The sequence below is a fragment of the Lynx rufus genome, unplaced genomic scaffold, assembly GCF_022079265.1.
Source record: "Lynx rufus isolate CCGP_SWC_20201006 ecotype Redwood Valley unplaced genomic scaffold, mLynRuf1.p SCAF_9, whole genome shotgun sequence".
In the NCBI taxonomy this organism is placed as follows: Eukaryota; Metazoa; Chordata; class Mammalia; order Carnivora; family Felidae; genus Lynx; species Lynx rufus.
Genome location: NW_025814897.1, coordinates 72,604,627 through 72,618,598, shown reverse-complemented (window position 1 = coordinate 72,618,598; position 13,972 = coordinate 72,604,627). Strand labels below are relative to the sequence as shown.

The following is a 13,972-nucleotide window of genomic DNA, read 5'->3' as shown; positions in this document are numbered from 1 at the left end:
GGAGTTTATACTACAGTGGCTGTATTTAGGAATAATTTAAAATTGTTTCTAAAATATTATCATATAGATTAGGAAATAAATATATCACATACTCTCACTTCAAATTTATCTGTACTGTGAAATTGTTAGCCTGGTAAAGCATTCTTGACTTACCTGGCCTGAAATCTAAATACTTAGGAAGCAGAAACATTGTTTTCCAATCCGTTATGCAGGATATTTATTAAAAATAAGGTCTGAATTGTGTTTTTACTTTTTTCTTTAGAGAAAGTTTCTTTAAAGAGAAAAAAGTTGCAAAGGAAAGAAAAAAAAACAAAAAGAAAAACTATGCCACTGAGAATTTTAACATGTGAAAACCTTTTACATCCTTGATTAAAATATAAGCAAGAATTGAAGGCCAGCTCTTCATTTCCGAGTCTTGTTTTACTCATATGATTTACAAAAATTAGAAAAGATAAATATAATAAAGTCCTGCATTTTACTGAATATGTATTGGTGTGTGAACATTAACTATTTCAAAGTAAGATGGATTAATTTTAACATCTTCCACTTTTATTCTGAAATATTATCATTTTTAATAGGTACATATCATTGTAACATTTTTTTTGTCTTGTAATGTTGTCGTTCTTTCTCTTAATTTCCAAAGGGTATGTAGTTCCTCTTTTAGTTTTTAGCTGAAGATATCTCAGTCAAAATACTAAGATTTGAATAATCAAGAACATTTAGGAGAAGTTCACTCCTTTTATTCCATTTGGCATGCTGAATAACTACTGAGTTAAAGCAATTCTGCATGGTCTTTACTCCTCCTGTGTACATAATACAAACTGGACCCCTTTACTTATTCTGACCGCTTTCGTTTTTGCATTTGCGCATGATCAGAATGGGGTAAAGTTTGATATGATCAATTACCTCTGTAAAACTAGTGTCCTATTAGTGTTGTTGAAGGATGTGCCACATAGAGGATGAATATTTACTTTTAATTTGCACCCTTACCTGGAAATTGTTTTGAGTAGGAAATTTGAAAATATAAATTTTCATTTACAACTTTATCTATTACATATTTCTTCATCCTGAGTCAGAAACCTCTCAGTGGTGGCAGTGGTGTCCTTTGCCTGTGTGGTATTTGTTAACAATCTGCATCTTCTGGTCTTTTCTCCCTCATTTTACTTGCTTTACATTATAGTATGGAGCATGCTTAATACTACTTGTAGCGATTTGGCAGTCAGATAATTAGGTGAGAAAGCTGAGAGTTTTTCAAGAGACTTCCTGAGTTTTGAATCTTCCCGAATCTCTTAGACTTGAGATTAAACATTGATAAGGTTGTATGTTGTGACTTTTATTGTCCTGGAGTTAAAGGCCGTCAGTGACTGACTTTATTTTCATGAGTTATAAATATAGACATGGAAAGACTGCTTTTTTTTTCCCCCCTCAGTTTCTTCTACTGAAATGGGAACTCATATTAACTAGATTAACTCAGCATTATGGTGAGGATTAATTTTTTAATAGGAATGTGAAATGCTTTGATGTTATTAACCATTTTATTAATGAGTAGCTTTTATGTGAAGCTGTGTACACATGGTCTGATTTATGTTTGAAGTGTGTGTTCCTGTTGACCATACAGTTCTATTTTTCTCCCATGAAGCTTTAGCATTCTTTTCCTAGAGCTCTGAAAGATTTTAGGTCTATTTATAGAAACGAGAGACATAGTTTAGCCTGTTTTACATTTAGTGTGTATATAATCCTAGTTTCTGAACTTGCTCTGAATTTGTGATCATTACTAGTAATTTGGGCTTTTGTCTTCTGCTATTATAATATATGCTCTCAACTCAAATTTGAACCAAACAAATTATGCTTTAGCATTTATATCAGTGATTATCAGTTTAGTGCAATGTGATAACATGTATGAAAGGGTTAAAAAAAAAAGAAGTAACAGAATTAGGTAGGATAGGAAGTTGAAGACATTTTGCTGATTATTCTTATCCATGATCTGATGTTACATCAATCTCTCTCAGAAATTTAAACCTGATTTGAGAAAAACTAATGTCTGTTAGATGTGGCTTTGAGGATTTGCTTCTTAATCCCAAACTTAGTATTACCTTTTTTTTTATTACTTTAGCATAAACACAAAATAGGTATAAAACAAAGTATATACCTTGTTTTTGAATTTAAAATGAAAATATCAAGAGACCATTTTGGAAATTAAATACAAACCGTTGTGTGAGCATAGACCCTTTTGGAAGGTCACTCAAAATCCAATTTTTAATCATGGTAGTAGATCACTTGTTGAAGCCTCAGAAAATAATTAATAGGAAAGAATGGAAGAAAAGGAGGAGGGAAGGATAGAAGGGACGAAGGAAGGAAAGGGACCGTGAGCTTTCAATTAATCGAATAACGCTGACTTCTATTTAGAATGAACTTTAACTTCTGTGATAGTGAGCTAGTATGGTTGTTCTTCGTCAGCCATTTCATGACACACTGATCTGGATTCCATCCATTCTTTGATTGATTGATCATGTCATGGACAAACGTTAATTGTTTTCGCCAATACTTTCTAATGATGCAGTGGTCCTCTCATCTCTTACCCAGGGCTCACTGTATTTTTCTAAAGCTTATCTAGTTTCTAAAACCCTTTAGATCCATCCTGACCTTACTGTCATTCTGAAAAATTCAAGGAGGATTTAGAAGTTGGAGAAAAAAATGAAAGGGAAAATGCTAAATAGATAGGTACTGATATGGGAGAGGAAAGGCATTTGGAATTGGAGTACTATTTTAAATACAATTTTAAAAAGAAGTTATCAGAATTTTGACACTTGGAATGTTAAAGTTTAATGGGAGTATGCTTTGCACTGAGGATTTGGTATTTAAATCTGCATTCCCTTTTGGAAACATGGCCTATTTGTTAAGATTTGAGGCTTAAAAGATATATATAAATAGTTGTAAGCAGTAGCACCAGTTGCAAACCCATCTAAATAGAGAGAAAAAAAATGACTCATTGAGAAAAAATTGCTAATTATTAGGGCATTCTAAAATTAAATTTCTGTAACCTTTATGAATCCTTATAGAAGCAAGTATAATCATTCCCTATGATCTAGTATGTTAGCTATGCAGTTGGGCAAATAGTGTTTAATTGAGTATTTTCTTTATAAGAATATGCATCTTTTTCTATAGAAAAGTTTTTAGCAGTTTTTATTACTGAGGGACAGAAAACATCTTGACTTTATTTTCTTTGAATTATCCTCTAAGTGGGTATTCCACAAAAGTTGTCATATGTTTATTTCTTTTTTAAGGACTATGTGGTTACAGTTTGACTGGTTTCTTCCCCCTTGAAGATTTGTCATTCTTCCTTGAATGGCACATAAATTTTGCTTAGACTTAGAAAAAAATCACCTGGATTAAAAGGAACAACATCTAAACTTAAATATCAGAGGAAATCGCCCCCTTTTCTGTCCTATCAGTCTAAGAAATGATAAATGCTGACTGAATATTAATAGAATTATATTTATACTACCAAGATAAGATTATTGAGCATTATCTTTTTTCCCCCCTGGGAATAGTTTAAGTAGTCAGGTAAAAATAAATTTAGTTGTGGTATTTTGTGATAGATACACTAATATAATTATCTATATCCTAGGGTTAAAACAACAACAAATATAGCCTTGATCATTTTTATAATGGGAGAATTTCTCCATAAGTTGGCTTTTGTATTTGTAGTATTTTAATAGTTGTAAAATATATATGTAACATTTTCCATACTTACTTTTTAACTCTAACAGATTCCTCCTGCATGGAAAAACTACTTTCAAAAGATTGGAAGGAAAAAATGGAAAGACTAAATACCAGTGAACTTCTTGGAGAAATTAAAGGTACAATATACAAAATATCAAACATATCAATGTAGAGTATATTATTTTGTATAACAACATGTTTGCTGATCTCTGTATCCTAAGATTAAATTTTTACCTCTAATATCTGTTTATACATGACAGGGTAAATATGTAGTGTGTCCTTGAAATTTTATTCTTTATAATGCTTATAGAATGAAATTTTTCCCTTCTGTTTTTATTAGTCTATAAACATATAAATTATAGGGTAAATTGCTTCATTAACAGTCTGAAAAATAAAAAAATGTCAAAAGATGAAGAACAAGTTAATTTTAGTCTTTCCTCTCGAAATCTTAATAATGGCTTGATGTATGAATCCAAATCATTAATTTGAATTTCTTCTGGTCAAAAAGGGTCAAGGGTAGCATCTATAAAAAAGAGTTTATTGAGTGTATTTTACATAATGGTTTGTGGGTGTTTTCTGAGGCTTGGTTACCTTTTTCAAATCCTGGCTCTATCACTTCCTAGCTGAGTGGCTTTGGGCAAGTCACTGAACTTTTCTGTTTCAAATTCCTTATATCTAAATGGAGATAATAACAGTTCCTACTTCATAGGCTTATTAATAGGATTAATACAAGTAAAGCTTTTAGAACAGTTGTTGGCACTTAGAAAACACTCGTGAGGGTCAACTGTGGTTGCTGTTATTATTAACATACCCATAGGATCATAGGTTGACTGATCTCAATCAGATTTCATAGAAGTTAACGTTTCATGACCTCTGACCCTAATAAGGATGAGCATCTTTAGTTCTGAAGGTATGTGATTGATGTTATTATTTTGAAACATGTTAAGAATCATTACAAAATTAAGTTGTCCTATCAGTCAGGAAGTTATTCTTCTTCCTTAAGTCTCTCTTGTTGATGCCTTCATGGAGATGAAGTACTTTATTACTAATTTTGGTATCCTAAACAGAATCCATGGTTATTAATTAATTCTATCAGTTGTCTCTTGCAGACAGACAGTCATCACTCCAATTTGCACTAACAATTTGGGAACCTAATTACATTAGTTTTCTGAAGTTATCAAATAACTTCAGATGAATCTTCCTATTGGTCATGGATAATGTTTTATTTAAGATAAACATCTGGCAATACTCTGATGAAAATGTTATTTTTAATTTATTACCAAAAATTGCCTAGTGTTCAGGTATGTTGTGTTCAATTCAAATGAAGACAAAAGGAAGTCATCTCTTACCCAGGGAATAATTAATAACTCATTTCATTAACTAATACAGTATTAACATTAAGTGGAAATTGAATATTATTTTGAATTCCACTGCCTCTGTTCGGTACTCAGAAAGGGCATTTGCTATTTGGGGAAAAAAATCTTAACTTACAAATGATGGGTAGAAAGAAAGTCATTAGTGACATATTCTCTATCCAGCTGCAGTAACGTGTTGTGTGCTACTTTGCACGTCATTCTGTGTTTTCTATCCTTTCCAAAGTCATTGGTTTTTTAACAGTGAGAACAGTAATGGTTTATGCAAAGGCAAGCTTTTGCCAGCATGAATGACAGGGGTCTTGCTTTCTCTTAGTGATGTGGAAGTTAATATTTTATTATGTCATGATTCAGCATCAAGTTTTTGTGCTTCAGGTTATCTCCTCTCCCTTCCCCCGCTTTCCATCTTTCTTTATTTTCCATTCTGATTATGACTTTATGATGCAAAAACTGTACTAGCCTTAGATGATCAAAATGTCTAAATCTCAAAAGCAAAAACACATGCAAATTTAGGCTTTTCAAATTCTTTAACTTTTTTTTCTGGATTCTGTATGTGATATGTGAACTTTCATTTGTGTGCTGCTCTCAGTTTTATGAGCATAGGAGATAAGATTCTTACTAAATTTTTCATCTTGATTTATTATACATAATTGTCTCTTTTTACATCCTAATATTTTGTCACCATAGCCATTATAAAAAATATACCAATAATATATTATCATAAAAACTGGAAAAAAATAGTTTAAGTACCATTCAGATAGTTTGATTCAACCCCTGCTAAAATTCAACATGCATTTTTAGTCTAGGTGAGATCAGGCCAGTTATTATCCACCTAAATTAGTTATAATTATTCTGAAATTTTAATATGGTTTAAATACTATCCCCAAGATATACATACTATTGTGGGCCATCAGTATTTTATATCTCAAACAACCCTCATTACAAAATTTGTTGTAAATGAATTTATGATAAATTCCTTCATTACATATTTGTTGCAAAAATAGAGAAATAGACACACAAAAAATAAAATGGTTATTTAATTCTACCTGTATTATTTTGTTTAATTTATGCATATACTTGTTAAAGTTTTTCCTTAAAATTAGAATCTTTTACTGTTCTTTTATAATCTATTCTTTCCCATTTAATGATATATCAATAAGTGATTAAGTCATCTAAAATATTTTTTTTTCATTTTTTTATATATATATATGAAATTTATTGACAGATTGGTTTCCGTACAACACCCAGTGCTCATCCCAAAAGGTGCCCTCCTCAATACCCATCACCCACCCTCCCCTCCCTCCCACCCCCCATCAACCCTCAGTTTGTTCTCAGTTTTTAACAGTCTCTTATGCTTTGACTCTCTCCCACTCTAACCTCTTTTTTTTTTTCTCCTTCCCCTCCCCCATGGGTTCCTGTTAAGTTTCTCAGGATCCACATAAGAGTGAAACCATATGGTATCTGTCTTTCTCTGTATGGCTTATTTCACTTAGCATTACACTCTCCAGTTCCATCCACGTTGCTACAAAAGGCCATATTTCATTTTTTCTCATTGCCACGTAGTATTCCATTGTGTATATATACCACAATTTCTTTATCCATTCATCAGTTGATGGACATTCAATGCAATCCCAATCAAAATTGCACCAGCATTCTTCTCGAAACTAGAACAAGCAATCCTAAAATTCATATGGAACCACAAAAGGCCCCGAATAGCTAAAATATTTTTATTTACAGAAAATATTGTATGAAGTGAGGTTCTCATAATATGAGTCTTTTATTCAACATTTAAGTAGTTTTTAAAAATTATTTGTCATTGTAAAGAAAAACTTGAATATGGATAACTTCCTAATAATTTTCAGTATTAATTAGTAGTTATTTTCTTAGGATATATTCCTTAAAAGTGAAATTCCTGAGTTAAAGCATGTGTTCTTTTCTAAAAAGACCATTGACTCATACTACCACATTACCCTGCAGAAAGGGTACAGTGTTCCACTCTCACCAGCAGTATCTGCAAGTATTCTCTTGCCCTCAGTGGCAAGTATTATTAGTTCAAAAATTTCTTGCCAGTTTTTATAGGGGAAAATGATACACTATTGCTGATTTAATTTGAATTTCTTTATTATTGTTAATGAAGAATCTGACATAAATTTATTTGTAGTAAATGTCTCTTCCTTTGAGAATTGCCTGTTTATGTTGTTTGCCCATTTTTCTTTTAACGGATTTGTCTAGTTCTTATGGTTCTGTATGATTTTTAGTGTATATTTTAATGGTATTAACCTTTATGTCATATATGTTTCATTTTATCATTTTCTTTTGCATTATGATTTTTATTGTCAAATCCCTCCCTCCCTTTTCATGCTCTTTTATGTTGGAGGTTTGTTTAGAAAGGATTCCCCCACTCTGCTATATTTTGTTCCAATTCTTTGCCTATATTTTTAATCATTTAACCCTTTAATTCCTCTTGAGTATATTTTGATGTGTAATTTCAACTAGAGAAACAACTTGATTTTTTTCTTAAGCCATTAACCAAATATATCTGTATCAGTAATTAAATAATTGATCTTCTCTTTCTGACTTAAATAACATCTTTTACCATACTGATTGCATATTTGAAACCATTTCTCAGCTTTTGGTTTTATTCTATCGTCTATCTAAACTTTTATTACTACTGTGCTATATTAATCACTGTAGCTTTACGGTATCTTTGAAAAGTAAATATTGCAAGACCACATTCATAATTTTTCTTTAAGGTGTGTGCATACTTCTCTAAAGTTTATTTTAGGCTTACATTTAATTTAGCTAAGTGTTCATTAAAATCCCAAAATAAGTTTTTGAAAGATTATATTTATATGAAACTACAGGGTGAACTGACATCTTTATAGTATTGAATCTTTTCATTTAAAATCATTTATTCTTTTATGTCCCTCAATGATGATTTTTTTAAAAATGTAGATTCTGTGTGTTTATTTTGATATTTTCTCTATAATATTTAATCTTTTTGCTTGCTCTCGTGAATGAGACATTCTTCATTCTGTTTTCTTTTTGTTATCATATTTAGGGATGCTAATGAATTTTGCTGGTTCATTTTATAATTTTCCTCTTTATCAAACTTATTAGGTATAATTATATTTCAGCTGATAGGTTTTCTCTTTTTTGGCAGTTATGCCCCCTTTTTTCATCCCTTCTCATATTACACTGCCTAGAATATCAATAATTATATTAAGTAAACGTGATAGCAGGTATTTTGTAAAGTTTTTAATTTATGGAATTGTTTTTACTATTTCACCCCTAACTATTAAGATATTTAAGATATTCTTTATTATTAAAAGAACATTCTAGTCATAGTTTATTAGGAGTTTCTATGAGAAATTGCATTTTATTTTATGGCATATCTTATTGGTTTTTGTTTTTCAAATTTACTGATGAAATAAACCCTGATTAGTCATGGTGCAGTCTTATTTTAATGTACCAAATAATTTTATTTCCTCATATTACAGTTGTTATTTTTGCATCTGTAATCATAAATGAGATTAGTTTGTGTTTTTCTTTATTTGTACTCTTTGTTCACTTTTTTGTACCAGAATTCGTGGTTGAATTGGAAAGCTTTCCCTCTTTTTCTAGGCTGTGTAAAATATTGAATAGATAATGTGAGGATTACTTACTCCTTGAAATTCTGAGAGAATATACCCATAAAATATCTGGGCCTGGAGTTTTTGTTGCTAATAATTGTTTTTTTTTTTCCTTTTTACATTTTCTATTTCTCTTTAAGTCAGTTTTTCCAGAAAAACATTTTCCTAGAATATTGTATATTTCACTGAGGTTTTCAAATACATTAATATTGTTTTAAAATACAGCATCACATATTTTAAGTTTTTTATTTTCTGTTATATATTCCATCTTAAATTTTGCATACTCATTTTCTATCCCTTTTGTCCTTCAATTTTACTTGCCAGTGGCTTATCTACTTATCTCTTTTCCCAATATCCCAGTAATTATCCAGTTTTTAGATTTATTTCTCAATTCTGCTGCCACTTGAGTATGCCAACTACTCCATATTGTTTTTACCTATATTATCTCTCCCAGGCTTATTTCCTTATACATTTTCTTTTGTTTGTTTTTGATACCCTATAAATTCCTAAACTGAATATTTCATTTTAAACATTGTTTATTTAACAATAAAGGTATTTTGGCCATGAATATGTTTGTAGAAATAGCTTTATGCATCCCATAAATTTGGGCTGTTAGAATTCTCATAGTCATTATTTTCCAAATAGTCCATACTTATATTATTTTCTGATTTTGTGCATATATATATATATATATATATATATATATATTCTTCTTCTTTGGATTCGAGAGTGGAATGAAGCTGGGGGAGGGAGGAAACATAGCTTCTATTACTATCACTGAAAAATTCTATGCGGTGCGTTAGGTGCCTGAGTGAGAATTAAAGTATTGACAGTAGAATGATTAAGAGTAGTATTAAAAAAATGAATCTTGGGGCACCTGGGTGGCTCCAGTGCTTAAGTGTCTGACCTTTGTCTTTGGCTCAGGTCATGATCTCATGGTTCATGGGTTCGAGTCCTGCATTGGGCTCTGGGCTGACAGTGTGGAGCTTGCTTGAGATTCTCTCTTTCCCTCTCTCTGCCCCTCCCTCACTTTTGTGTTTTTCTTTTTCCTCTCTCTCTTTCTCAAAATAAATAAATAAATAAATAAACATAACAAAAAATTCCCTCCCTAATCCACGACCATAGAGAAGAACTTGAACATTTAATATGAATAATAATTAGAGATGTAGGGAAGTTTGACCTAGTATATGTTGGTTGGTTGATTATAAGAGGATAAGAATTGTGTTTTAAGGAGTTAAGGAAATAATGAAATTATTCTCAATGTACAAAAGAATTTAGGAATAGTTAATGGCTATCTGGCATTGATACTGTTGGACTGCATTAAGAGAGAGTACCTCAGATATACTAGGAGTTCACAAAATATTTATGGAATGAATGGATGAATTTAAAAAACAAAATCTGGAAATTTAGCTGGAAATCTGGAAATCTTAAACAGGGATATTGTAGAGGATATTAGAGGGTGTTCCTACTCTGGTGGAATGTTATCTTCATGACCTCCTAAAGTTTTTTCAAAATTAATACTAGTGTTTACTATATTTTCTTAATTATAAGACTAATCTTGAAAATGTTATCGATTTCCTGCCAATAAGTAATATAGTGAGTACTTTTTGTAAGGTGCTTTATTTTATACAAAGGAAACAAAGGACTAAGACATCTACATTATTTTATTTGATCCTTATTATAACAATCCATTAAGGAAAATATTTTTATATTGATTTTATATATGAGTAAAAAGACTGTGAGAAGTTACATGGCTTATGTGGGGTCAGTCAAAAGTTGTGGCAGCAGGTTTTGAATCCTGCCTCTATAGCCTCAGAATCTTATACTTCTGCAGTGGGAAAAGGAGAAGATAGACTCTGGGCTGTTTCTGCCTCTACAGTATACAAACAACCAAAACAGTTTCCCTTTTACCCTTTTCTATGTAAGTGAAGCAGTATTGCAAAGCTGGAGGGCATATAGGTGATACAGTTTCTCTCTATAGAAGTATTTATCTTGATCTGTACCTGAATGTAAGAGAGGGGGGAATCAGACGGTAGAAGGACACAAGGTAAGACAGAAGTACTGATAGAGTCCACAACCCATTTGAATGTATGTTTGAATTGTACCAAAGGAGTGAGGATGCCAGAATAATTATGGTTATGAGACATTTCTAAATGCAATGGTGACATACCTAATGAAATCAAGAGCACTAGGAAATCAGCCTCTGTCTCCATGGATAGGCCTAATCTTCTGTGGTTTATGTGAGAGAATCCTAGCCAGCTTCCCTGTTTTGCACACATGCCCTTCTATGCTGTGGCTGGCATCTCCTTGGTGTGAAGGCGCCTCCCTGGGCAGTGTGCCAGAGAAACAGTAATGCTGGTTGTGTTTGACTTAGCACAAACTGTTTGTGCTTGTGTTTGTCAAACACACAGATGATATGAGAGACAAAAAAATAATTATGTGATATGAAGCAAATAAGGAAAATAGTGTTTTCCTTCCTTGGTCATTTATGATTAATCATTGCAATATTTACACTTACGGATTAAGGTAGATGTGCTCCTAGGTATATTCTGCTGCAGCTGAGAAAAATGATAGTCTCTTTCTGATAGGAAAAAAGTTGACTAAAAATTCCTTTAAACAGAAAGTTCTATATATTATTCCCAGTGTTTTTCAAAGCTGTGACTGAAACACAATTGCTTATTATAGTTATTCAACTAATATGTCTAAGAGGCTTGTTTGAGAGCCCGAATGTTTCTGCCATACTTTACTACTAAAGGTTTTAAGTATTATTCTCTGTTACTTCATTAGGGTTGTTACTAAGAGAAATAAAATTAGGAACTGTGTGGCGTCAAATAGTACAAGCATATTACAGTTGTAGTTGGTACAAATACTGAATTAAAAACATGAATATATTATAATATTGCCACTGTGTGTCACTGAGAGAGACTGGTTTCATTATTAGGTTTGATTGTGGACATAAATCTCTGGAAGAGAGCACAGGAACACAACAGTCTTAGTTGTTTGTTTGTTTTTTTGTCTCCAGTGTACCGTAGATCTTTGAAGATCAAATGGTGTAGGTTATTCTTGAAGTAACTTAAGCAGTACTGTTATCACCAAAAGGTCAGAATGGATCTAACAGCATTCCCACAGAATCAGTGTTCTGCATTCTAGGTTACTAGCTTAAATGCCGATTCTCTCTCCTAGTTTGTTCACTTTTCTAGTAAGGGCCTAAACTATATCTAAGTACTCTGATTACTCATTCCATACATTGCCCTTTCAACAGAATTCTCTGTTTTTTAGGAATAGTAATTTACAGTTATTTGTGTTTTCAGTTGTAGGCAATCACAGAAGGACTAGAGTGGTTTTCCAAGAGCTATGACTGTACACTTTACATATTCATTTATAAGTGAGTTTTTGTTGAATTTCCATTTATAAATTTACAGCAATTTCTTCATCTGAGGGAACTGAAAAAAAATCTGGAAGTGTTTAGAGGAGAATCATCTGCCACTTTTCAACTTAAAGTCAGCAAAGTTCACATACCTAGTGATTCTTGCTGTTTCACAGGATAAAGGGTTAAAATAGTAATCTATCAATGTTTAGATTTCGTGTATTTTGAAAATTTTAAATTGTTATTTCTCAAGACAAATGCTGTATTGCTCTAGAGACCAGCTTGTGAAAGAGATTGAGAGCACATGTAATTTTCTCACTTTCCTGTTTGTATGAAATAATGTGGTAGAGTGTCACTATTTTCTGTATGAATTTTGTATAATTGTAGAACTTCAGAGTAATATCTAGAATTATGGAATCTCAAAAGATTAGAGCTGAAGAAGCTTTGCATATTATATACCCAAACTTCTTATTTTCCCTGTAAGGACCCCAACATCCAGAAAAGTAAAGTTACTGCTCTCAATCACATAGTAAATGACTAAGGTGGAAACTTAATATTCCCCCAGAATAGCATGTTTAACCCATCCATCTCACAGTCTTTTGGTCGTGTTGTAGTCAATAGTGAGCTATTATTTCTGAACCCATGAACTCCTTTTATTAACAGTAAATACATATCACAGCTGGTTTTATAGATATTTTTGCATTATAACACAGCAATACCCATAGTTTTAAAATTTATACTATTTTGCATGAATGTAAACATTTCAAAGCTTTCCTTTGTACTCTGTTATAAATAACTTTTACTTCTTTTGAAGTCTGTGTGATATACATATAAGCAATTAAAACCTCTCCCCACTTGGGTTTGGAGACACAAGGTCTTCTTAATTAAAATTCAAACAAAAGCTGCTGGTAAAAATTACTACTATATGATTAAGGTCTAAAGTATTATGATACATTGGAATTGCTGTTAACTGTTGAGATTAAAAGAAATCGATCTGTTAGAGAAAAGATCAGTTGGCTCTAATTAGTGAAATCAATGTTTACATAAAAGGAAATGCTGAAGTTTAGTAACAAATTCTGGTTATAAATATAACACTGGATAAAGTTGTTCTTTGTTATTATTACATTGACCACATAATCATGCCTTAAATTCATTGAATAAAAATCTGAAACTTCCTTTAGTAGTTATTATAATTAAAAACATACACCTTTACTTTAAAATCATATCTAGTTTTAAAATTTTCAGTTTTATAAAATGTTGTTATAAATAAAAATAGCCAAAATTATAAAATACTTCTATTGATTCCACTTTAAAAGGCTAATTTTAGCAATTGCTGAAGCCTGGAGTGGGAAAGGAGGCAAAATTGGTTAGAAGTAAGAAAGATCCAAAGTATTCTTACACAATTATGATTACATTAAATATGTATTAGTCTATTTGGTGACATACCGAAATAAAAGAGAATACATTTTGATATAATTCAAAAACAAGACATTTCACTTTTTTCTCCCTGATTGCTGTGATGAAAATAAACATTATAACCAGCATGGAGAAGCAAAACTATTACTAATTGCAGCCTAGATTTTAAGTAAAATGAAGGTCATTAGCAATTTCCTGGAAGCCATTCAGATTGCTTACCAGGAAATGGTAGCTAGCAGGACATCTGTAATCCTCCTGTGTGGAATTAGTGAAAACATACTGAAGCTTTAATGATGTGTGTTAGACTTAGGTTTATGGTGGAACCTTTCTCCATCAAAGTAGCTCATATTTCATTGAATACAAATGATTTTTATTTCAGTATTAGAGTATAAACCCAGAATTGAAAATAGCCTTTAACATCTATCCATATGTACATACCTAATACACACCTGGAGAACAGG

The 13,972-nt window shown here is 31.6% G+C and overlaps 1 protein-coding gene across 9 annotated transcripts in view; it reads left to right on the top strand.

Moving 5' to 3' along the window:
* Nucleotides 1-13,972, top strand: part of SOX6 (SRY-box transcription factor 6) — a 373,444-nt gene that overhangs the window by 112,171 nt on the left and 247,301 nt on the right. For all 9 annotated transcript variants that reach the window (XM_047070868.1, XM_047070866.1, XM_047070864.1 and 6 more), the window contains exon 4: nt 3,771-3,860. In XM_047070868.1, coding sequence (XP_046926824.1) covers nt 3,771-3,860 — 90 coding nt within the window. The remainder of the gene's footprint in view (nt 1-3,770; nt 3,861-13,972) is intronic.